Source organism: Coffea arabica, chromosome 8e, assembly GCF_036785885.1.
Source record: "Coffea arabica cultivar ET-39 chromosome 8e, Coffea Arabica ET-39 HiFi, whole genome shotgun sequence".
In the NCBI taxonomy this organism is placed as follows: domain Eukaryota; kingdom Viridiplantae; phylum Streptophyta; class Magnoliopsida; order Gentianales; family Rubiaceae; genus Coffea; species Coffea arabica.
Genome location: NC_092324.1, coordinates 2,430,313 through 2,453,983, shown reverse-complemented (window position 1 = coordinate 2,453,983; position 23,671 = coordinate 2,430,313). Strand labels below are relative to the sequence as shown.

General features: G+C 37.7%; 4 protein-coding genes and 1 non-coding gene across 6 annotated transcripts; 3 read left to right on the top strand and 2 right to left on the bottom strand.

Moving 5' to 3' along the window:
- Nucleotides 1–855: 855 nt before the first annotated feature.
- Nucleotides 856–5,204, top strand: LOC113704141 (MND1-interacting protein 1). The gene is made up of 3 exons (XM_027225836.2): nt 856–1,018; nt 1,143–2,864; nt 4,477–5,204. Exons 2-3 carry the CDS (start codon nt 1,182–1,184, stop codon nt 4,993–4,995), a joined length of 2,202 nt encoding a protein of 733 aa, XP_027081637.1. The 5' UTR covers nt 856–1,018; nt 1,143–1,181; the 3' UTR covers nt 4,996–5,204.
- Nucleotides 5,205–9,660: 4,456 nt separating this feature from the next.
- LOC113703528 (aluminum-activated malate transporter 12) lies at nt 9,661–13,490 on the top strand. The gene is made up of 6 exons (XM_027224926.2): nt 9,661–10,053; nt 10,189–10,329; nt 10,886–11,158; nt 11,539–11,660; nt 11,855–11,998; nt 12,609–13,490. Exons 1-6 carry the CDS (start codon nt 9,753–9,755, stop codon nt 13,242–13,244), a joined length of 1,617 nt encoding a protein of 538 aa, XP_027080727.1. The 5' UTR covers nt 9,661–9,752; the 3' UTR covers nt 13,245–13,490.
- Nucleotides 13,491–14,051: 561 nt separating this feature from the next.
- On the bottom strand, nt 14,052–14,123 carry TRNAC-GCA (transfer RNA cysteine (anticodon GCA)). The gene has a single exon. It is a non-coding gene; the product is annotated as a tRNA-Cys (tRNA).
- Nucleotides 14,124–14,961: 838 nt separating this feature from the next.
- Nucleotides 14,962–16,527, top strand: LOC113703439 (uncharacterized). Of its 2 annotated transcripts, none has more exons than XM_027224803.2 (2): nt 14,962–15,299; nt 15,791–16,527. In XM_027224803.2, exons 1-2 carry the CDS (start codon nt 15,131–15,133, stop codon nt 16,324–16,326), a joined length of 705 nt encoding a protein of 234 aa, XP_027080604.1. In that variant the 5' UTR covers nt 14,962–15,130; the 3' UTR covers nt 16,327–16,527. The 2 variants fall into 2 exon arrangements, with proteins under 2 accessions (XP_027080604.1, XP_027080605.1); XM_027224804.2 differs by having other exon boundaries at nt 14,969–15,299; nt 15,794–16,527.
- A 1,884-nt stretch (nt 16,528–18,411) lies between these two features.
- On the bottom strand, nt 18,412–21,338 carry LOC113703305 (NAC domain-containing protein 71). Its single transcript, XM_027224622.2, has 4 exons — nt 20,466–21,338; nt 19,666–19,943; nt 19,228–19,554; nt 18,412–19,125 (listed from the first exon to the last, which is right to left on the bottom strand). The coding sequence occupies exons 1-4, from the start codon at nt 20,620–20,622 to the stop codon at nt 18,850–18,852; spliced, it is 1,038 nt and encodes a 345-aa protein (XP_027080423.1). The 5' UTR covers nt 20,623–21,338; the 3' UTR covers nt 18,412–18,849.
- Nucleotides 21,339–23,671: the final 2,333 nt, after the last annotated feature.

Below are 23,671 nucleotides of genomic sequence, written 5' to 3'. Positions count from 1 at the left end.
TTTTTACTTACATACTTCAAAATATCCAAAACACACAAAAAAAATTTCCTTCCCTTTTTTTCTTCTTCCATCCCTATCCCAACCCACACCACCGCCAGTGTCGACCACCACTGCTGTTTCGTTCCCCATCCTTCTGAGATGCGCCTGGCTTGTTGATGGCTGTGGAGAAGGTGCACGCTGGGGAAAGGGCAGGGGGAAGGGGGCAATGCTGGGGAAAGGGTAGGGGGTGGCGGGGGGAGGGGGTCGCGCTGGGGAAAGGGCAGGGAGGGTGGCGGGGCACAGGGGGAAAGGGCACAAGGGGCGGCGGGGGAGAGCGGGGGAAAGGGATGGTGGGCATAGGGGGTGGCGGAGAAGGGAGTGGGAGGGCAGAGGGGAGGAGAAGGGGAAAGAGAGGAGAGGGGTGGCGCGGAGGTGGCAGGCGTGAGTTACTGCTGGGAGGTAATGGGGAGGAAAGAAAGAAAGAAGAAGAAGAAAAAGGAAGAAGAAGAAGAAGAAGAGAGGAAAGAAAAGAAAAAGGAAAGAAAGAGAAAGAAAAAGAAAAAGAAAGAGAAAGAGAAAAAGAAAGTAAAAAAAGAAAAGGAAAAAAAAGTTTTTCACTTTACAAAAATTTCTACAAAAAAATTTTTCACTTTACAAAAACTTCTACAAAATTTTTTCAAAAACTTCTACAGTGCACTACAGTAAAGTTTTAAACAAACTCTCAAAAAACTCAGGTTCCAAACAGGCTCTATGTTATACAAATATTGTCGTTGTTGAAAAAAAAAAAAAAATGACTTACCATATTTATCATTATTTAAATTAAAAAAATAAGTACAAAATTTCCTGCAAGAAGGACAAAATTGGAAATCCAGCTGCAGGCATTCACACACCTAGCCTCACTCCTCCTGAATTCCCATAGATATCCGTCCTCCTCAAAGCCCACCTCCCTTCCCTGCCTCCTTCCCCTCCTTTCACTCCCCTCTTTACAGCTCAAACCCCCCACCTTCCAATTCCTAAAACGCTAATCATCATCGCTCTTGTAAGTCTTCTTTCTCTTCTTCCTTAATCTTTACATTCATATGTAATAGTTATACATATATATATGTGCTTACATTTTATCTGTATCTGTACCATTAATTGATAAGATTTTTATTTTTTTTTAGGGTTAATTTTGAATTTAATTTGTGACTTTAAAATCCCAAATGGGTTGTACCGTCAGAGATAAACACATCAGAACAAATCGGCGGGCTCGATCGGTAAAGCCCGAGACCGATCATCATAGTACTAACGCTCCCACCAACACCCCTAACAGCTCCACCATCAACCACATGGCAATTTCGAAATCTATAATGGAAACTGGATTGAGGCCCTTAAATTATCAAATGGGTACAAGTGATTCGGTGCAGAATCCGAACCTGAGTACGGGCCCGAACTCTGTTTTTGATGATAGTGGGTGGGGATACTGTACTGAGGAGCAGTTAGAGGAGATTTTGTTGAAAAATTTGGAGTTTTTGTATAATGAGGCAATTTCCAAGCTCGTGGCGTTGGGTTATGATGAGGAAGTGGCTTTGAAGGCTATATTGAGGAATGGGCATTGTTATGGTGGAATGGATGTGTTGACTAATATATTGCATAATTCTTTGGCTTATTTAAATAGCGGTTGTTGTCTGAGTAATGGGAATTCTGAGGAATCTGAGGCTGTTTTTGGGGATTTGAGGCAGTTGGAGGAGTATTCTCTCGCGGGCATGGTGTGTTTGTTGCAACAAATCAAGCCACATTTGAGTCGAGGTGATGCAATGTGGTGTTTGCTCATGAGTGATCTTCATGTGGGCCGTGCGAGTGTGATGGAAATTCCTGTCCTTCCTTCGCCTAATGGAAATGGTGCATGTGCTAGTAGTTCAGTAAATAGTGGAAATGTTGAGGCGGTTGGTAATGGTCCGGTTGGGGTTGCTCCTGCTTTATGTAGGTTTCATAGTGGCTGGGGTTTTGGAAATGGGGGAACTTCTGAGTTTCCGATGAATGGCTTTTTCTCCTATGCATCTGAAATGGCTTTGCAGAAGGAGATTGAGTGTCCAAAGAGGTTCAATCTTACTCCTTCCATGAAGACTTTGTTAAAGAGAAATGTGGCTATGTTTGCTGCAGGATTCAGAGCAAATGCGAGACAGTTTCAGAGTCAGTTGCAGACTTCCCCAAGCTCTGCGTCCAGTGGGGATTCTTCAGTTGCAAATGGAACTAAGGCCGAAAGTGCTCCAGTAGGGCAGAATGAGGAAAATGTCAAGAATCAAGACGTTGTTAACTCGGTGTTGAATAAATTTCGCGACTTGAACCTTGATGAGAATATTGAGCGGGTGCCAATGGATCAGAAAGATGAAATGATCCTAAGTTTGATCCATCAGATTAAGACTCTTGAGGAACAGGTTAAGGAGCGGAAGGAGTGGGCCCACCAGAAGGCAATGCAAGCTGCGAGAAAGCTCAGCCATGATTTAACTGAGCTAAAGATGTTGAGGATGGAAAGGGAAGAGACTCAGCGGTTGAAGAAGGGGAAGCAGAATCTCGAAGATACTACAATGAAGAGGCTTACAGAAATGGAGAATTCTTTGAGGAAGGCAAGTGGTCAGGTTGACCGTGCAAATGCTGCAGTCAGAAAGCTTGAGACTGAGAATGCAGAAATTAGAGCAGAGATGGAGGCTTCTAAGTTAAGTGCATCAGAGTCGGTCACAAGTTGTTTGGAGGCCGCAAAGAGGGAGAAAAAATGCCTGAAGAGGCTGTTGGCTTGGGAAAAACAGAAAGCTAAGCTGCAGGAGGATATTGCAGCAGAGAAACAGAAGGTTTCGGATATAAAACAACAGTTAACTCAAGTTGAGACGGCTCAGAATGAGGCTGAGGTGAGTTGTCCTTTTATCAGTTTAGTAATTTAACTTCACATGTTTTAACAGCTTACTGCGAAGAATGGTTTTACATATTCATGAGCTTTTAAGACAGTTAAAGGCATGTTGAACCAATTGAATTGACAAGCTCTGTTGCAACATGGCATATTGGTGCTTTTCTGTTTGAAGGCCTAGCAGTCTCTTGTTGAATATGTCAGACTTTTTCTCTTATCCATTTTCTTCGAAGTTTGACGTATTTGGTCAGATATGAAGGTGGCTCAGCTAATGAATCGGCATTTTTTTTGGCATTACAGATAAAGAATTGATATGGCATGTCTTGGTTTCACATGTCAAGTCCATTTTGCTTTATGTCTCTTGTTTATTTGTAAGGCTTACAGTGTAAGTGATAAAGACTTCACAATCCCTTCTTAGCCTCAGACTCTGGTTTCAAGTGAAAAATTCTAGCTGATAGCATTTTTCATCTAATAAACACTTGAAGAACTTAGCTAAATGCTATTATCTCCTTTACAAAGTCATACTTGAGGATAACACTCTCAAGTTCATTTTCATTAGAGACTTGGACAGTATGCTTTTTGGTTTTCTTCTTTCGTATCACGACCACCTATCATGCTGTATAGAGATGATTAATGCAGAGAATTCATTTATATCTACTTTGATGTTAAACCATTGCAAGAGAGGGGATGTTTAAATAGATGAGTGTCCATATTCCTCATGTTTGAATGTTAGCTTTACTTTAGATTATAGTCGTGTGAGCAATTTTATCTACTTAGTTGTTAAGTACTAAAAAATTAATGTGATGCTTTTAGTATTAGTTCATTGTGGATACTTGAACCTTATTCGTCAAACGCTTTGTTTCGTGCCTGTAGATGTGCTCTATTTGCATTTTTACGCATAACTTCACTCCTTGGCATCTTGTAGTATGTTGTTTTTTGGGTTTAACTGGCCTAAGTTAGATTCAAAATACATGTTTTGACTTCTATATTGGAGAAAGCATGATAACTTGTACAGAATGTTCGAGGAGTGCTTTCTTTAAACTTGGAAGTTAGAGTTTCTCTTGACAGATTAGCTCTTTGTTTTTCTGCCATATTATTTGTATGAATGAATTCTGAAGTTTACTCAGGTTCAGTTGTCCTTTCACCACGACACTGGCTGAAGTTTACCTGCATAATTTCATTTAGCTAGTTCTACCTGCATAGTTTAATCTGTGGGCTGCAAATCCCCTAATCAGTCTAGTTGGATATGCTTATATGACAAGTATACACTTGACAGATGTGGTCACCTCTATTGCTCACTTATGCCTCTGACAATAGAAATAACGTTCTTTTTTAGATACCTGTGTATTCCTGTAAAACAGAACTTGCAGCAAGATCCTTTTTTTTGGTGCTGATTTTAGCCATTAGAATTGGGCCTTGTTCAGAGGATTTGTCTCTCTTCATTCTTTTCCTGAACAATTTCGATGGAGTACATGGGGTTTCTATCATGCTTCCTCTTCCGCCTGTTCTTAATCTTAAATGCTCCTCGTCCTTTCTAATTGCCTCATGGGCATTTGACATCTGTCAACATCTTGGATTTTTGGTGAAAGTATTGGTTATACGATTTTATGCAACAGGCAAAATGGAGGCAAGAACAAAATGATAAAGAAGTAGCCCTGGCTCAAGTAGAGGATGAACGCCGCCTTAAGGAAGCTACTGAGGCTAATAGCAAAAGAAGGCTAGAAGCTTTGCGCCTGAAATCAGAAATAGATTTCCAGCGCCACAAGGATGATCTTCAGCGACTGGAGCAAGAACTTGCACGCCTGAAAGCGTCGCAACGAAGTAATGAGCTGCAACATCCGTCTACCGATGAATTAACCGGAAACTCTGAGGTAACAAAGCCTCAAGCAGAAGGCATTGTAAGGCTGCTTCATGAATTTGATAATTTGGACAATGCATCGGAGAAGGAAACCAATTATAATAGGGAATGCGTGGTTTGCATGAAGGATGAAGTTTCTGTAGTTTTTCTTCCTTGTGCTCATCAAGTTCTCTGTGTGAAGTGCAATGAAGGTTATGGGAAAAAGGGTAAAGCAACGTGTCCATGCTGCAGGGTTCCAATTGAACAAAGAGTTCGAGTTTTTGGTGCTACTTCGTAGTGCTAAATGTGAGACTTGAGAACTGCATGAATAGAATAAACTTTCGTTCATGAGGAGCTATGTTCATGTAATTTTTCCTTATCCTATACGTGTCTGGACTACGAATTTAACCGTAGGTCTTGGACATGGTGGTTGGATCAGCGTTATACGGTGTATGTAATGAAGCGGCACAGCCTGGATCAGGCTTATGGCATAAATATTCTCATTAACATTGTTGCAGGCAATTGTCATTTGGCATGCTGCCATCTGCTCTGCATAAGGGATAAATTCGTGCATTTGTTTTGGTTCATCGGGGTGTGGTCGAAAATAATTTTGGTAGGAGACAACCAATGACCACAGGGAGAAAATTAATGCCAAACGAACTCATTTTAACAAATAAGCATATACTGCAATGTGTACTTCGACTGGTGCAATTCGATTGGGGTGCTAAAGTATTTTGATGGAAAGCGGGAAATAACTAGTAGGGTTTACTCCATACGCTTTTAGGTGACAACTCCCCATTCGGGTAAGGATAGAACGGGGGAGGAGGTGTGATAATGGAAGGTGAACAAAATAGAGATGTGACAATCAAGTTGTGAGGAACTGGATGTTAAAACTGACGACCAAACATAGCATCACCCGAACCAATTTTTATCATCTAACACCAACACACAGGAGGGAGAAAAAGAAATCAAAATGTAGCCTTTTTTTTTTTTTTCCTTTTATCAGCAAGGCCAACAGAACAAAAGGGTGTTTTAATGTTACGTGCACCAGTCTTGCTTAACTTTTCAGACAACCATGCCAAAGGCTGTGGAATCAAAACCAAGGTACCGAATAGTTTTCCATGGTATTAGGAGCAGCCTATTGAAATGGAGGAAAATTAATGGAGATCTTGTACGTGCTACGCATAGTAAGGCAGGAGCTGTACAATCATTACGACAAAAACAGAACAACCAAGGTGGCGCCAACAAGTAAATTAGTGATCAACTGAGTAGTGAATAACATAGCATAATCCTGAACATGCATGTGAGAAACCAAACTGCCAGAAAAGGTATGGATCGAGCACGTCAAACAGTGATTGACAATGGAGTTGGAGAGTGGGGCATGAACAAAATTAGATACGCCAGGATGAAAGGGATGGCCTCCGTAGCAAATCTCCCAGGAATAGGACCTATCAGGCCATCAATGCAAAGTCCTGAAAAAAAAAACAGATGATGTCAACATACACAAACCTACCAATCCGGTGGTGTAAACGAGGATGGCATGCTCGTAGCTAGCTACTAAGGCTCGAAACAATGAGCTGCTACCAAAAAATAACCAGGTGGCGCTGACAAATAAATTAGTGATCGGCCGTCAGTTTGCCTGCTGGCAACGGATTCTTCATGTCTTTGGACATGGTGATGATTGTCATGGCCGGGAGTTTTGTGTTGCCCTTGGCTGGAGTGGTTCCAATATTTAGGGTCTTGTGTCTAGTCAGATCGATAATATGACACTAATCTTTGTATTGATTCTTTCCAACAAAAATATTACGATTCTTTCTCCTATTCAGACTTAGCTTTAATTAATTTTAGGGTTAGTTACAATTTATACCCTCAACAAGCACAGTAATTAACGATTCACTTCAAGGGTACTAAGTGAGATTTTGAAAACCTGAAGAGAACTAAGTGATATTTCACAAAATAGTAAAAAAACAAGCTGTACATATAGTGCGTATTGTAGCAGTACTGTACACTGTAGCAAACAGTAAAATTACTGTAGCAGGTATTATAACCATGTTGCCTTGTAGTCCCAATAAGTATTTCTGGTGAATTAAAGGTGGTGGTAAAAAGTTTGGATTTATTCAAGTTTGTTCTCTATTCTGATGGTTTAATTACTTTTAATATCTGTGCACTAGAATGGGTGTTGATGAATTTTCGGGTTGGAACCTTAGGGAGGTTTCTGAAATTATCCCTTCTAATAATTGCTTCATTAAGGATAAGCTCATCTCCTCCTACAAAACTTGCATTTCTAAAGTACCATTGTAATTTTAACTTATTCCAACAAGATATGAAGTGTGTTCAAATCAAAGTTTTTACTGAATGAAGAGAACATTGATGAAACCGGATGTAGGTGCAGAGCAGCATTTGTTTAATTAGCCAGGTTTTCCTTCCAAATCTTCTGGTACTTAATCATCTAACCCTGGACTAGTTTCTGTATACAACAGAACGAAAATCCTACTGCAGCAAAAATAATATCAATTGCAGTTGTGTGGTAAGGAAAATTTGTCATCGAATGGAGAATAAGAAGTTTGGTAATGTACGACGTGGAAAAATAAGAAACTCCCATGTGGTTATACCTATGATTTTCAAGGGCTTGATGGTACTACACGAGAATACACCAAAAAATTTTTCAGGCCAGCTGTGTGAGAATAACATGAAAGTATGACCCATGATTTTTGTTAAAACGTTAGGTTAACAAGAATCCTTGCATTTCCTTTCGTAACTAGCTCAAAAACAACTCATTTATACATGAAAGCTATTACAGCTATATTGATGTATGTGTTTTTATATATAACCCGTGACAGCTTTTATGTTTGCCCTAAGGGGCTGGACTTCTTCTGCAGTTGTTTGAAACAGCAGAAATGGTGGTTTGCAGTTTGCAGATTCACCATCTTGCAGTTGGACATTAAAGTACTTTGGTCAACGGCGGTTGCACCAGTATTAAGAGGCTCAGCCAATCATGAGCGGACAAGCGTTGAAGTGACGGTTGACTTTGTAGTTTCTTGCAGGAAATAGGTGGAACTAATGTATCATATGGATTTCCCAAAAGAGGGGGAAAAAATGTATGATAGATGCATTATTTTGATAATCCATTTAGTGACTCAGGTATTGTTGAGTAATTTACAGAAAATTTTATGCATATGTTGCCTTAGTCCGTTGAAATTAGCACTACTTTGTCAGTATTTTAGTTTCTCTTACCAAAACAATTTTTTGAATTTGATTGACTTGATTTATTAGTTTTATATATAAACAAATAAATAAATAAATATACACACAAAACACCCAACCCCCCTCCCTTTTTATGTGAGACTTCTTTATTTTTTTCCCCTTTGAGGAACCCATTGTTATTAATACAAACAAATTGCCATTTAATAATGGATTAATTCTTTCTGCATTGATAGTACACTGTCAGTAGTATAATATAGGATGAATGACAACTATATAAAATTTGAATGTAAAATTCAATGGCGAGATGAATATTAACATATAATTGGATAAAGTTTATGTATAGTAGGACTCGAGTTTGTAACCTCTAGTTTCTTCTAGGATGATGTGAATCGCCCAATGAATCAAATTATGAAATGGAAGTTCTGGTGATGTTTTCTTTCTCTTCTTGAGATTTCCATTTCTTCAAATAGAAGATTTCTATTTCTTCAAATTGAATAATTGGGGAAAAGAAAATGAAAGCTTTATCAGCAACCAAAAATTGTACACTTGAACTCAGCCTGCATGTGATCGTCTATAGCTTTTAGTTGTCTACCAAAATATTTTACTACGTATGTTAATAGTAAGAGAGAAGTAAACAAGAAGTACATGTAAGATCAGAGAAACTCACTCAAATAAAAATTACTCCAAAAAAAAAAAAAAAGATCAGAGAAATTCAAACTCATACGTATAGCCTTTAAGGACTCTAATCAAGATAATTCATGATATACTGGATTTTAAATCTCGATTGGAGTCACATTTGTTTTGTCTACCGCGATAATGGATGGAGAAGATTTATGTGCCGAAGCTGTAATTAAGTAAGAGATCATGCAACATACCCAATTGGAGATATCATTTTCAAGTAGTGCTGGACTACATTCGTCAAAACAGGGAAAAAAAAAAATAAAGGGTCATGAGTGCGCATTAGCACTCATTAAGATTTACGATTTACCTCCCGTGTTAGATTTTTGAAATGATAAAATCAATTTGAGAAAGCACATAAATGTAAGGAAGGATATTAATTAAGATTTACTTTCCGTGTTAGAATTTTGAAATGATAAAGCCAATTTGAGAAAGCATATAACTGTAAGAAAATATATTAATTATTTAGATATACACCCGTTAGAAAATTAAAAAAAAAATAAAAAAAAAACCAAAATGGTAAGATCAGACTGTGCATACCTCCAATCTTAAATTCACATCGCTCCATCTTAAATTCATGCCTGTTACAACTTTTAATACTAATGGTACAAATTATTAATAATAATGGTACAAGTCATCACCGCATTAAGAGTATGATTCGGCCTATTCCTAAAGAAATTAATTGTTAAGCGTAGTGATGTAAAATCAGAAAATCTAAACAAGTTGTTACTGATATGGCGGTGAATTGTTACTGACATCACGTAAATTGACTAAACTCTACATATCTTCCTATATTAGATGATTATGTATATGTTTTACATATTAGTTCACATCAGATTTCTTACCATCTGTCATTATTCATATCATATGCTAAAGTAACCTATAAATTTCACTTTCGATTTTCATGACCGCCGAAAAAAGAAAAGAATCCCATATACACCTGTGAAGATCTGTACACCTTTAATACTATCTCATTTGCTTTTCCCCCAAGCATGTGAGCACATACACATCACTGCTTCCTTTTGATTCACATATAAAGCAAACCTCAACTCAGTCTCTGGTCTCTAATGCTTGGAAGACAATTAAGTACTGATTTTCTGAGCATTATTTTTTGATCTGCATCCCAAAACCTGCCAAGTTACTACAGAACACAGCGTTCTTTGTACCGACAGGATGGGTGTAGAAATAGTGATAAACGGGGACAGCCCTTATGGAACTAGTGCCAGATTGGAGAAGATGAAGAAAAGTATGAACATGTATGTGGAAAAGGTGAAAAAATTTCCGGGATTAGCATGGAAAATGATATGGAAGGTGGGAAGAGAAGATCCAAGGAGAGTTATTCATTCGATCAAAGTTGGTTTGTCATTGACACTAGTTTCCTTGTTGTACCTTTTGGAGCCATTGTTTGAAGACATTGGCCAGAATGCCATCTGGGCTGTTATGACTGTGGTGGTTGTGCTGGAATTCACCGCAGGTTTGTGTGTGTGTGTGTTTTTTTTTCTTACCCTTTATTTCATGCATATTCAGTTTTCTTTTGTGATAATAATCTCAATTACCAAAGAGTTACGATTTTTTTAAACTGTTCTTTTAATTCTTGAATGATATATAGGAGCAACATTGTGCAAGGGTCTCAACAGAGGATTCGGGACGCTGTTAGCAGGACTACTTGCATTTTTCATCGAATATATCGCCACAGCTTCTGGGCAGATTTTCAAGGCGATTTTCATTGGAGCTGCAGTTTTCTTCATTGGTAAGTTCTATTTCTATATCAGTCAAAAAACTATGAGAGCTTTCGACTCTTCTTCAAACAAAAAATGATTTTTTCTTTCTTTTTTTTGGAAGCTCATATGCAACTTCAAATTTTGTGGTTAGAAAATCTTTGCTGATTCATTATGAAGTTTAGAGTAAATTGTGCCCAACCGGCACCAAAACTATTATTTTTGTACACTTTTATCCCCTAAAATATGTTATGTATTATTTAAACCCTCAAACAACTTAATGTGTAAACCTTTAGCTTTTCTATCATGTTTGAGCTAACGGAATGGACTATGTGCATAGCAATACCTTTTTTTTTTTTTTTACATATTAATACTTTAACTATAGGTATAGTACTTATGCGATTTTATTGCACCCCAAGTCGTAATATTAATACTTCTTACCATGGAATAGAAAGTGAGATATCATACTAGATCTGTAGCGTATGTAAATTCGCGTATGTAAATTCTTATCTAGTAATCCTTTTCTCTTCGATTCAGTTTCTGTGTAATAGTACCTCATTCAGTTTTTATTGTTGTCTAATTTGACAGGAATGTCAGCTACTTACGTGAGGTTTGTCCCATATATAAAGAAGAATTACGACTATGGGGTTGTCATATTCCTCTTGACCTTCAATTTGATTACTGTATCAAGCTTCCGAGTTGAGAATGTGTTAAAGATAGCCCATGAGAGGATTTACATGATAGCTATTGGTTGTGGAATCTGTCTCCTCATGAGCCTCTTAGTATTTCCAAATTGGTCTGGGGAAGAACTCCATGATTCCACTGTTTTTAAGCTTGAAGGGCTAGCAATATCAATTCAAGGTAATTTAGGACTCAACTTACTAAGTTAAAATCCAGAATTTTCTAGTGAATTTCCGGTCATGCTGCAAATTGGAAGACAACTTGAACACGTTGGAAGTCATTTCTGGCTACCTCCAGATGAAAATTGAAAAGCCATACTGTCTTAGTTATAATCACGTGAATTGAAGGGTTGGTGTTACATTATTTGTGGTGTAGCTTTAAAGATATATATGTAGTTACAAAGTCAAAAATCATGAACTAAATAACCAATTCTGTGATACTAGGATATGATAGGTCAAGCAGTAAAGTTCATGTGAATTTATGAGCCGTAATTACTAACTGACTTTTTTTTTTTCATGACAGCAACTAGTTACTGATAGCCAGTAATATTTTTTTTGCAGCTTGTGTGAATGATTATTTTAGTGAGGAGGAACCAAAAGCAGCAAATGGAGAATCATTGGAGGATCCAATTTATAAGGGCTACAAGGCAGTCTTGGACTCCAAATCCACTGATGAGACCTTGGTATGCTTTTCTTGATCTACCATGTTTTATGTCAATCTCAATTTACTTTCTTAATTTTTGATCCCTATGTTTTGTGAAGTTCATGTATTAATAAATTGACACCATCGAAGTAGGATCCCATTTTGTCTAATATAACCAGCAGTTCAGCACTATGTCCCTAGTTAACAAGCGTAGTTAAACTGAAATTTGTGCAGGCAATGTATGCAAGTTGGGAACCAAGGCATTCAAGATATTGCTATAGATTCCCATGGCAGCAATATGTTAAACTTGGAGCTGTTCTTCGCCATTTTGGATATACTGTCGTTGCTCTACATGGATGTTTAAAAACTGAAATTCAGGTAATCCTACAAATTTCTTTCTTTCTTGTTTCTGGATCTTACTATTCAATATTTATGCACATGATCGACTTCATACCACCATGTTTTTAACTTAATGAGGCTTCAAAAAGCTGTGCTGTTTAATTCTGGTGCATCTAAATTTGTGAAGAATATTATCTAATGGTTTTATCTTTTCTGCTGCAAAATACTTTTAAGGAAGATTCTTTAAACATTTCAACCATCAACTTTGTTTTCCAACGTCTGTCGCCACATCTGGCTCCTTGTGAAGGCCACTGCAGTATTTATTGACTTGCTTCTCCAGTTTAGTCGGTTAACATGGATCGTTATAATAAACTTGTCCAAAAAGACCTGTCAAATGGGTGCAGGATGACAATCTTGACACACTGCTAAATGCTACACAATTCTTGTATAGATTGGATTAAACCCTCTTATTTAACCCTATGTTTTAGATCCCATATCTCGAACCTGTTTTTACATTGTGGTATATATGCCTCATTGGACTGATAAAATTTAGTTGAATTTCATCATAGCCAAGCAAACTATGTAGCTTCCCCTTGTAATCAAATCCTATTTTCCAACTGAACTCATTATTTTCTCTCTTTCTTGTTAGACTCCACGATCTGTTCGAGCTCTTTTCAAAGATCCATGTATTCGAGTTGCTAGAGAAGTATCAAAAGCACTGATGGAACTAGCAGATAGCGTAAGCAAACGCCGCCAATGCTCGCCAGAGGTACTATCCGATCACCTCCACGAAGCCCTACAAGACCTTGATACCGCCTTAAGATCCCAACCAAAACTTTTTCTTGGCCCCAATGCCAATAGTAACACCAACATGTTAGCCCTTGCAGCTGCGCAAGCACGACAAAAGTCCGGAAAAGATTTTGGGATTTCATTATCAAGCGTAAAAACCGACACATCTGCATTGCTCGAATGGAGATCCAAGAGGGCTTCCGAGCAATCGAAAGAGAATGATCGAAAAGTGCTCAGGCCAACTTTGAGCAAGATTGCAATCACGAGCCTTGAGTTTTCGGAAGCACTTCCCTTTGCTGCTTTTGCCTCTTTGCTAGTGGAAATTGTGGCAAGGCTTGATTTAGTGATTGAGGAAGTTGAAGAATTGGGAAGGTTGGCTCATTTCAAGGAATTTGAACCAGGAGACGCAGTTGTTAGTGTGATTTGTCAGACACCTAAAGCTGAAAATGCAAAACCTATGGAGAATCATTTACCATCTCATGGTGCAGCTGAATAAATTGATAGGCACAAGGGGTTTATATGTAGAATGTACTTCAAGAATTTAGAATATTGCCTTAAGCCGGCTCTTGATGCATTGATGTGCATTGCTACCTAAAAGAGCAAAGAAGTACATGTAGGGCTTTTTTTTTGAAGTGCATGTGCGGTTGATTATGAATTTGTAACATTTGTCTCCCAAATGAGGGTGGAATCTGTGTTGTAATGGTAAATCGAATGCGATTTGGTTTTCTCTTTTGATGATGTAGATTTATTCCAAAACATTTTTTCAAGGAAAATCTAATTTTTCTTCTTAAACTTTGTCAATGAATTAAATTAGTCATCGAAATTGTAGAAGTATAACATGTTGTGTGATCGTGGTTTATAACTTTCGGAATCCTCTCAATAATTCTTTCTTTGTTTTTTTTTTGGGAGGGGGTTCCTTTTATAATTATGGTTCGTCTTTTATCAATTTATTGTTTCCAAAACTCTCCAACACTCCAATAACGTATTAGACATTCAAAATGAGAAATATTCAGTTATTGAACTAATCTGAGAGTAAAGTACAAGTATTTGCAATACAAAACTAGAATGAAAAATCAAAGAGTTGAAGGAAAGGAATATTCAGTCGATTTTTTTTTCCTATTTTATTTTTTGAAGGAAAGGAAAACCGTTGATAGTTGTACGTAATTGTTTTCTGTGGTTGACTGGTTTCTCACTGCAAGAATACCAGGAACAGTTTAAAAAATTATTCGAAAAAGGAACAGGCGAGGCGAGAAAGGCAGGGAAACTAATCAGCACGCAGAAGTTGAAAAAACTGCAAAAGTGAAGGGCCCTACCGGGTTCGAACCGGTGACCTCTCGATCTGCAGTCGAATGCTCTACCACTGAGCTAAGGACCCGGACGTTGGCTACTGTCGAATTGCTTAAATAAATTTCATCTAATAATTAATGTGGTTGGGCATATTGGCTTTTCGTTTCTTTAAATAGGCCTCCTCAGTCCTCACAAGCTCGATAGCCCCAGGCCTCCTGAAATAATTAATCGGAGAAGCAATCCCAAAATTAACAAAAATCTGTAATAAATGAAAATTTTGAGTATTTAAGACCAAGCACAATTGGGACACTTAAGTAACAGGGAAATCCTTAATTCTGAAACCCACCCCTTTTCTCTTCCCCTAAGAAAAATTTTTGAGTAATTTTGTTATCTTACTAATTACTAACTAAAAACAAGGTTAGATCTTTTATTTTATTTTTTGGTAAAATCAAAGTTGTGTCATTTACCCAATGTGTGAAAACGCTAGAAAACTAAAACATGTTTAGAACTCCTTTCTTTTTTTGGGTTAGGGGTTCATTCTCAATCAATTATGATGAATAATTAAAGAAACATCTATAATTGGGGAGAGTTGTGTTAAACAGTAAAGTAAAGTGAGAGAAATTCTAAATCGAGTCTGGGGTCTGGATTCAACGCCTCCCACTCATTTAAAAAAAAAAAAAAAAAAATAGAGTAGCTGTAGCTAGTTTTTATCAATTAGCTACATTACAAAATAATTAAGGATCAAATATCACCTAGGATCATTATAAAAGAAGTTATATTCATGTTGCAATTTAGGTGGAGTTCTTACTGCTTTGAACCGAATTCCTACAATTTCAACAAAGCTTAAACTAAACTAATGAATAGTTCAATGAGCAAAAGTACCCCTCTGGTAGATTGATAGAAAAGATGGTAGAACCAAACCTATGTCATAAAGGGAAAATAAGTCGGACCAATGTATGGTTCAACATCATGCAGTTGGAGAGAGGATAAGATATATAGTCTTCTGAAGTCAGTCAATATTCCAGAGGCAAATAAGTTTATAAAATCGCAAGTGGAAATTCGAGAATGCTGAATATGGCTTAAATCCTCCCGAAGATGGCTTGTTTCTTCTCAAATTCTTTATCACATGGTTGCAAGAAATGGCCACAAAACTTGTTCAATTGGGATTTCGGCCACAAGAAGAATGATTCAAGGCCACAACCAAAGTACCATGACATTCAACTCCCTTTCCCACCTTCCCTAGTTAGCAAAACTTTCTTGAAGGGTACAATTTCGTCTCTCTTTCTCTTAGTTATTCTTTTATTCGTTAATGCAGCATCTTCTATTTTGTGCAAAAAGTATTCCTAAACAAATGAAAAAGGAAGCCTAGAATCCCATTATTTAATCCTTTCAATAAGTGGGAATGGATTTCTATTTGATATCTGGTTCATTGAAGTCAAAAGAAAAGTGCTTGCATTGTGGGATAAGGTCGGCTAGCTTTGGGCCATCTTGATGGTTAAAAACTGCTTCCTTCTGGAGATAAATTATCCAGACATGCAACTGAAAAAGTTAGAGATTCTTCCTTTTTAACTCCAACAATCTACTAAAATGTTCACAAAAAGAAGTAACAAAGAAGTACGAACTTGATGATGCAATATCAAACAATTACAAAGATTGCAGAACAAATTTGAACTTTATGCCTAGCTACAAAGATAAAAGATTAAAAATGTAACCGCTAGCCAATTTGTTAGGCCTAAGTTTTTTAATGGATTTTAGTAGGTAGGGAGCTGAGATGCTGCTACAAGGCCACTGTTGATGGCTTTAGTGCAACTGATTTTCACAACAGCAGTGACTTTAAGGGACCATGTGTGATCATTGGTTACACAAGCAAATCATTCAAGTTTGGAGCTTTTAATCCTGAAGGATATAGAAGCACAGATGACTACTATGATACTTTTGATGCATTCCTTTTTTATTGGAGAGAAAAGGAGGAGAAGGAGAGGGATGGTGATCCTATAATCTTACCTAAAGTAGGAGGTAGTGGTGCTGCCCTTTTCGATTATGCTCGAGGAGGGCCACAATTCGGTGCAGATGGTCTGCTGATTGGACCTCCCTTGGCTCCTGTTATGGGAGGATTTGCAGGCCCTGATACCAATTCAGGGATTGGTGATTTGAGGCAAGCTAAGTCCAGACTGGGATTGTCTTATGCCAGAAGACCAGATGGGAAGGAATCACTGTTTGGAGACGAGTCCAAGGCTAGTCTTGACGAAGTTTTAGTATTTTGTAGTCCTGAAATTGCAAGCCTGTACTAATTCAGGCAGTTTTATGTTTCATTCTTGCAACTGCAATTTGTGAAAAGCAAAAGCTGAGGCATTTTCTTTCACACATGGACAAATAACGCTTAGGATAAGATCATACTATACTTCCTTTAAGTATTGAAGCATGTAAATCCGGTTCTTCATTCTCATTGCCACCCTTTTACAGATGATATGAGAAGCTACAATCTTCATGAATCATGATGTACAGGTTTCTAGTGCAGAATAGATGTGTCAACAATAGAACTAGCCATTTTTGGACATAGGCGTTCCTTCAGAGGTTGTTTCGTGTAGCATTCAACAAATCTGTCTTCAGAACAGTAACGATACATCATACATTTGAAAAGGATTTCTATATTAATGCATTCTATATTTTCAGAACTTGTTCCTCAAACTTTAAGAACTTTATGTAACAAAAAACACCCTAGTCCATGACCGCTAATTTGAGCCATGCTAACTTGATTGGTAGCTCTCATGATGTAGCTTTCAATCACAAATTCAAAGAAGGAAAGCGATAACACATTCTTGAAGAAGTGGAGCAGTACACTAAAGCAGACTAAAAAGAGCCTCAGAAAGAAAACCGAGTGCTTAAAGGGATTTTTTGGACTAATCAATTTATTTGCTTATTACAGAGAACAAGGGGCCACAAGCATGCTTGATTCTGCTTGCCCTGGCAACTAGGTTTAATGGTTGATGTTTGTAGGGGCGGGAGAATATATGTATTTTGAGAGAATCTCTGTTTTCTTTAGCAGTGGATTACAAGCTTCAAAAAGCACTTTGGCTAAAGTTCATTTGTGTAGCTTCTTTATCAATATATATTCTTACCGAAGGAAGAAGGGTCGGAAAACAATTGAAATCTTGTAACTAGATATAAAGTTAAACTTGTTAGATCCTTGTCAAGCCAAAGTTTTTAATGACCTAATCGGAAAACATTTGAAATCTTCTGTTCTGTAGCATTAACTTTTAGATGTCAGAAGTAATGGCTTAATTCCCACGAGCATGGTTGATCATGCTATGGACTTCTAGTATCTGGAAAGTTGAATTGAGTATAATCGTTTTAGGAGAAACCAAAAGTACATAAATGCTGCGCAAATTTGAGCTTTCACAATTTTTTGGAGCTGATATTAGCATCCTTCCTCTGGCCCCGGCCTTTGTTTCCATTTGCAAGTTGGAGCACTCGGGCTGTTTTCTGATCATGGTGGGAACTGGGAAGGAATCATCTCTGTCAAACTTTAGTGGTGATTACTTGATCGATTGATTAGGACCATGGTTCGCCATCACGGGTCGCGATCGCGTCGCGGTCTTGGTTGTTCCACATTCGTTGTGGCATATCGGTTGAATATCGGGTGATACCACATTATAACACATGAAAGTTTCCAAAAATTTTGAAAAAATTACTAAAATTAGAAAATACCAAAAAGGCACAATTTAAAAAAATATCCGAGCGACTCTGAGTTGACTCGGATATATCGGCCGATATCATGCATCATGGATTCCAATCGGCCGATATCGGCTGAGTCAAAACAAGTCGTCCGAGATTTGGGATCGATGTCGTATTGGTCTCCTGCGTTTTAGTTACGACTTGGCCGATACGTATCGGTATCGGCCGCTATTGCGAACCATGATTAGGACACTTACTAAGATTTTGAAGCTAGTCAGTTTCAAATTTGAGGATCTACTGACGCATCTGGCATATTTTTAGGAGAGGAAGTTGCAGGATGCCTGAGCTATAACTTCTGCAGTGGTCAGACTATTTTGTTGGCTTTAGCACAATGGATTCTTCTTTACGGAGAAAAAAGAATTGCTATAAATGAACAAACTTTCGATAATTGGGGTGCCTGATGGACCTCAAGAAAAGGAAAGTAACAAGGTCATGGCGTGTTAATCTAGGATCCTTTCAAAAAGCATACTGATATATTGTCACCTTTTCTGTTTCCCATTCCCCTTGTACGCTTGAGGTTTTCTTCCAACCAAATGAGCAGATGAAGCTGAACCAGGCCATATGATTTGCAAACATGCTTGTTTCATTACTTCTGTGTCCATAAGCGAGTAGAATATTGAAGATGTCTCAGAAATATATAATATCGACACAATAGAGCAGCATTTGATAATTTTATTCCATTACAAGATACATAGATTTTCCAGCATGCAAGTAAACAACGCCTATTGAGAATCGATAAAACTCGGAGATGTTTCTTTGCTAAACAAAGAAAAACTATAAAGACACCCCTCATGTCTGGCCTTTGGACTAAAGCAATGCCAAAACATGACAGATGTTTCCACAACCACCTTATGCTAGAGAAATTTTGAAGGGTTCTACTTGGGTTTCCATTCCACTCCTAGAGAAACGTTAAAAGGCGTTCTCTTGGAGTACACCTCTAGATTATTACATGTAAACATATTCTGACAATAAAGTAGCCAAGTCATTTTCCTCCAATCATAAAGGGTTAATTTCTCCAGCAACTCCTGGATTTGAGAGGGAGAAAAATGAGTAACATTCATTTTTCCTGTTGTTGATCCTTAGAAAGGATTTGGATTTAGAGCATTGGGCGGGCCAAAGCTATCATACAACATATCCTCATTTCCATAGTACCCCATATAGCTTCCATGAACCGAGTAAGGCGACATGCATCCATAGCGAGTGAAATCATCAGAAGTTTCGCCTTCCTCTCTAAAATTTGAGTTTGATGAACTTGGTGAGGCTTCGTATGGATCATATGTCTGCCATGAAGTTGAATTTTGGAATTCAAATTGTGGACAGTAGTATCCTGATAGACGCTGTCCTTGGCGGTATTCCTGCATTATTTCAAGCATTTAACCTCTTAGTTTAAAGTCCAAATGCAGAACAAACCCCTAATGCATTACAACATGCCTAATGCAAATGGGCATTTTCAGTACCTTCGAAGAATCCAGAATCATATCAGGTGAGACCCAATTGCTTGAGGGATCCATCCCCATTGAAGAGTATGTTGAAGAGTGATCATACTCTCCCATTACTGAAGCCTGATGAGGAGAGGCAATAGGAGTTGAGTTATTACTCTCAATATGACTAGCCTGCATTGGTATCTCTTCAGAAATGACAACCGGGTCATTTGAGATTGTTGCTGCTGGTGCAACATTTCCAATGTGGGAGCTACTTCCCACCTGCTTCAATGTTGAATCTCCATGAACATCATTTGTTTTCTGCTCATTCTTCTTGATGACACGACACAAGGCGTAAGGTCCCTGTAGATATTCACTCAGTTAGCTGAATGCGATAGATGTTTGTGCTGCAGCACAAGTAAAATGATCAGAAGCCAGGCTATAAAAATGATCAGACGAGGTTGCATTTGCTACCTTAAAAACTGGACTGCCTTGAGAAACATCATCAGAGAGACGATATTCGTGCATCACCCAATCTGTTCTATCTCCAAGTGGGGCTCTTCCACGATAGAACACCAGGGTTTTTCGATAACCTATCACTGCAGACTGGCAGACTACTTTTCTATCTTTCCCTGTAGCCTTCCAGTATCCAGCTCTAGTAGCTCGATTTGTTCGCGAGCCATTGGGATACTTTTTGTCCCGAGGACAGAAGAAGAACCATTCCATGTCACGCTTTGGCAAGAATGACTTCTCTGCAGTTCAAAGCCATAGCAATGAAAACATCGGATGCATGAAATCTACGAGGTATATTAAAAGAAACACAAGAATGACAAAATGAAGTAGACGTTGCTGAATGTCTCAGTGTGAAACGTCACTTTAAATCTGTATTAAACTAAACTTGAAAAGTAAAAAGTATGATGGATGTCCCACAATCAATGTGTACACAATCTTGTCAGCAGTTTTTAAGTGGTTCTTGTAAGAAGAATAAAGAAGAAAAGGAATAGACAGATGAGCAGTAAAGCATCAACTTTCCAACATCATTACACATATCACACAAATTGGAATGATTTAGAAGAAGCTCATGATTGAGTTAAAAAAAATTCTTTACATTCCACCGCCACATACTAGCTGAGATCATATCTCCAGCCTAAGATACGCTCAGGACAATGACAGCTGCAAGTCAATATTATCCAAATTCTTGTATAATCTGCAATTGTTCCGAGATTATTTCTCAGTTGCTTGAGTAAACAGGTTGTATTTGAATTTTAAAATACCTGGCAGTTCCCAAGGATCAAATTTGTACAAGTCAATAACTGGGATTACTTCTAGCTCAATTTCAAGTCCATCTGTTTTCCTTTTGAGATAGTAACCAACCAGTTCCTCATCAGTGGGGTGAAAACGAAATCCTGGAGGTAGTGATGCTCCTCCCATTTTGTGTTTCTCCTGACTATATACTCTCTAACGCTACCAAAAACAGAGGAAACAAAGACTTCTGCAGGCGTAGTTTACTGGTTATGACAATGTACCATCATACTGGACTAAGTTTAAGTGCCAAGACTGTACCTATTAAAAATCTGAAAGATCCAAAAATAAAAGCTTTTGTCAACCACAAACTTTGTTTCAAGAACTTCAAAGAATTTCCGCAAAATGCACCTTTGGAACAACAAACTCATTTTCCTTGAAAGAAATTCGATGGTTTTGTTGATTACAAAATCGGTCCCCCCTCCCCAATTAAGCTCTCTTTGGAAACAGTTAAGGTAAAATTCCAGCAGAAAATAAGCAAAAATTTGACCAGTACCAAGAAGTTAATATGTGCAAATAAGACAAAATAAATAGTCAAGACAAAACACAAGACAAGAATTTAAGAAATGTGATCTAAAGATGGCCTAGTTTAAAATTTTTGACCAGCTATAGAATTAAACTGAGCGAAAACTACTGGCTGAGATTAGCTATCCATAGAAGAAGAGAAGATGTGTAGAGTAAACATAGGTGAGTGCCGGATAGACTATATATAGAGGGACTGAAGGGTGAAGAAGCCAACAACCTAAAATACAAACACCGAAAGCCGAAAGGTTTCTTGCTTGTCTGAAGCTACTAAAAATTCCACAAGATGACCCCACAAAACCCAGAACTCCATTCACACCTAGATCATCCTAAAAACGGTAAATTTAAATATTTTGACAATTAAAGATACTGAAGGCAAGCACTGATTGGAGGGGCATTCGGGAATGTTTATATATAGTAGGATTTTTGGTCATTGTTCTTTACTCTTTATCAAGTCTTGAAGCTCTTACGTCCTTCCACATCATCCTGAGTCAGACAAAAAAACTTTTGCTTTGTTTAGTGAAGTGATTGTGTCATGTTATGGCCCAGCGTTCAAAAAGAGGGGGTCCTGAAAGTGCTTAATGAGCTTGTTAGTACTAACACTTTTTGGAGGATGACCAAGCACACAACTTGGTGGAGGAAAATCTTGCTGATATTTGTTGAATTCACATCTAATTGATCTAAAGTTGTACTTATTGAAGGGCCATGTAATTAAACGCTACCAACCAACTAATAAAAAGGTTTAGCAGCAAAAATACCAAGTAGATGTGATGGAACTGCTTGCTTTTTAAACATCTACAAAGTGGTACAGTATAAAAGAGGAGGAAATTGTTAGTATTGCTCATTCTCATGGTTTTGGCCTTTGTGAAGGTATGGGATTTTGGGAGATTCGAGGGATTTTGGGAATTTGAAGCAGTGGCGAGCTGCAGTCCTAACTTGCACAACAAGTTTGAAAGGAAGGTTTTACAGCCACAAATTCTGCTTGGTTAAGGTTGCAAGACAGTTTCAGAGATTAGCTTAGCTTGACAGAATAATTGACATCAGAACTGAACTTATTATGCTGTGGTTAACTTAGAGATGGACAACTGGAAATCATTTGTCTTTTCCTTTTCCTTTTGAATTGATAACTGGAGAAATATTCAACAAAACAGCTTGCTGTGCTTTACAGATGAGAAGAAAAGGTGAAAAGAGACTCGAGAAAAAAGAACCATAGCTCAAGGCTTTTTAACACAAAGAGAGTGGTGTTACCGTTGTAAGCCAATTGTGAAATGGACTTCCAACACTTGCATCGTTTCATGAAAATGGCAAAAAAATGAATCTTTTTGTTTCAGCGGGACATGTCTGAACTGAATTAACTCGTAAAGATTTCGCTGGAACCTGCTAGCTTGTTTCCTTGGACCAAAAAGTTTCATAAATTTGTGATTTGTCCCACTAATCCTCATTATCCAGAACCAAAAAGGAGAGTTTCACATTAACGATATCAGATAATTAACATCACAATTATCTACTCATAACCTATTCACACGTCTTTCTGACGGCAGATATAAAAAGTGTTCCATTATTAGTCCATTAAATGCAGCCAAAACTAAATCAATATAAGATATCAATGGAGAATCAAATCTATTTTTAGCCCACCACTGAAGTAGGTTAGACAAACATCACCATCAAGATAATGCCTACTCAAAGGCCAAAGCGTCACATGAAAATAACTGATGGCTTCTTTTCTTTTACATTTTTATTACTAATTATCTCCAAATTGCAAATCAACTTTACTCCCATTCACATTCAATATAGATCTGAAAAGGGTAGCTTTATAAATCCCGTTAATTTCACGTTTTAGCAAAGTTGCTAAAAATAACCATTCATGCATTTACTCGATAACAAAAATTAGAGTAAATCTTATATATACTGACAGTGCAAACACCATCACCGATTCTTATTATGTACTCTAGAGTAGCTATGTCGCGGGACTCCCGAGTTCATGTTTCGAATGAAATTTTCATTGGATCAGGTGATATCTCAGTACAAAGTACGAAACAAGAGTATCAAGAAATGTCTAGTACTTGCCTCATGGATGGCTTGATTTTGAATTTTGGTTGGCTGAACTTGCCCGATAAACCAAAACTCTTGCAGTTTTGGAGCAATTTTGTCTGTAATTTCTTTGTTAAGGTCAACTTCAAGAATCTCAAACGCGTGATCATATCATAGACGAATTGACAAGTTATGCCGTCTTTGTGTTGTGTGAAACTGTTCATGGAAAATGCAGTTGATTTGCACATTTGCGGAATGATGATTAGGCTGAGTCATTACCTCAGTTTAAGGAAGTGCAAGTTTTGGTAGTTGATGTAACAATTGTCCATTCCTGGTTTACATTATGCATAGACATGTATGTGTCTCTCACACAAACTTCCAAATTTCATGATTTTAGGAGTAAATGAACTTTGATACACTAGCTTGAGCTTCCTGTTTTCCCCTTAACTTATTCTGAGTAAATAAACTGTAATAATTAGATCGTGCAGTGCTTCAATTAGTGTTTTACTTACTAATAAAGATTACTACGCAATCCAATCGACCGTTCTAGAAAAAAAAATTTTAAAAGAAAAATTATGAATCTAAGATAGAACCAATCTAATGATGGCAGTAAATAATTCACATA

What these genes read in the sequence shown, in the direction of transcription:
- LOC113704141 (XM_027225836.2), top strand. Translation starts at nt 1,182, where the DNA reads ATGGGTTGTACCGTCAGAGATAAACACATCAGAACAAATCGGCGGGCT. An exon ending in CGGCTCAGAATGAGGCTGAG is followed by an intron (nt 2,865 to 4,476) that starts GTGAGTTGTCCT and finishes TTTATGCAACAG; the next exon opens with GCAAAATGGAGGCAAGAACA.
- LOC113703528 (XM_027224926.2), top strand. Translation starts at nt 9,753, where the DNA reads ATGGGTGTAGAAATAGTGATAAACGGGGACAGCCCTTATGGAACTAGT. An exon ending in TGTGCTGGAATTCACCGCAG is followed by an intron (nt 10,054 to 10,188) that starts GTTTGTGTGTGT and finishes AATGATATATAG; the next exon opens with GAGCAACATTGTGCAAGGGT. An exon ending in GCTAGCAATATCAATTCAAG is followed by an intron (nt 11,159 to 11,538) that starts GTAATTTAGGAC and finishes TTTTTTTTGCAG; the next exon opens with CTTGTGTGAATGATTATTTT.
- LOC113703439 (XM_027224803.2), top strand. Translation starts at nt 15,131, where the DNA reads ATGGCTTGTTTCTTCTCAAATTCTTTATCACATGGTTGCAAGAAATGG. An exon ending in TAGCAAAACTTTCTTGAAGG is followed by an intron (nt 15,300 to 15,790) that starts GTACAATTTCGT and finishes AATGGATTTTAG; the next exon opens with TAGGTAGGGAGCTGAGATGC.
- LOC113703305 (XM_027224622.2), bottom strand. Translation starts at nt 20,622, where the DNA reads ATGGGAGGAGCATCACTACCTCCAGGATTTCGTTTTCACCCCACTGAT. An exon ending in TGATCCTTGGGAACTGCCAG is followed by an intron (nt 19,944 to 20,465) that starts GTATTTTAAAAT and finishes TTTGAACTGCAG; the next exon opens with AGAAGTCATTCTTGCCAAAG. An exon ending in TGATTCTGGATTCTTCGAAG is followed by an intron (nt 19,126 to 19,227) that starts GTACTGAAAATG and finishes GAAATAATGCAG; the next exon opens with GAATACCGCCAAGGACAGCG.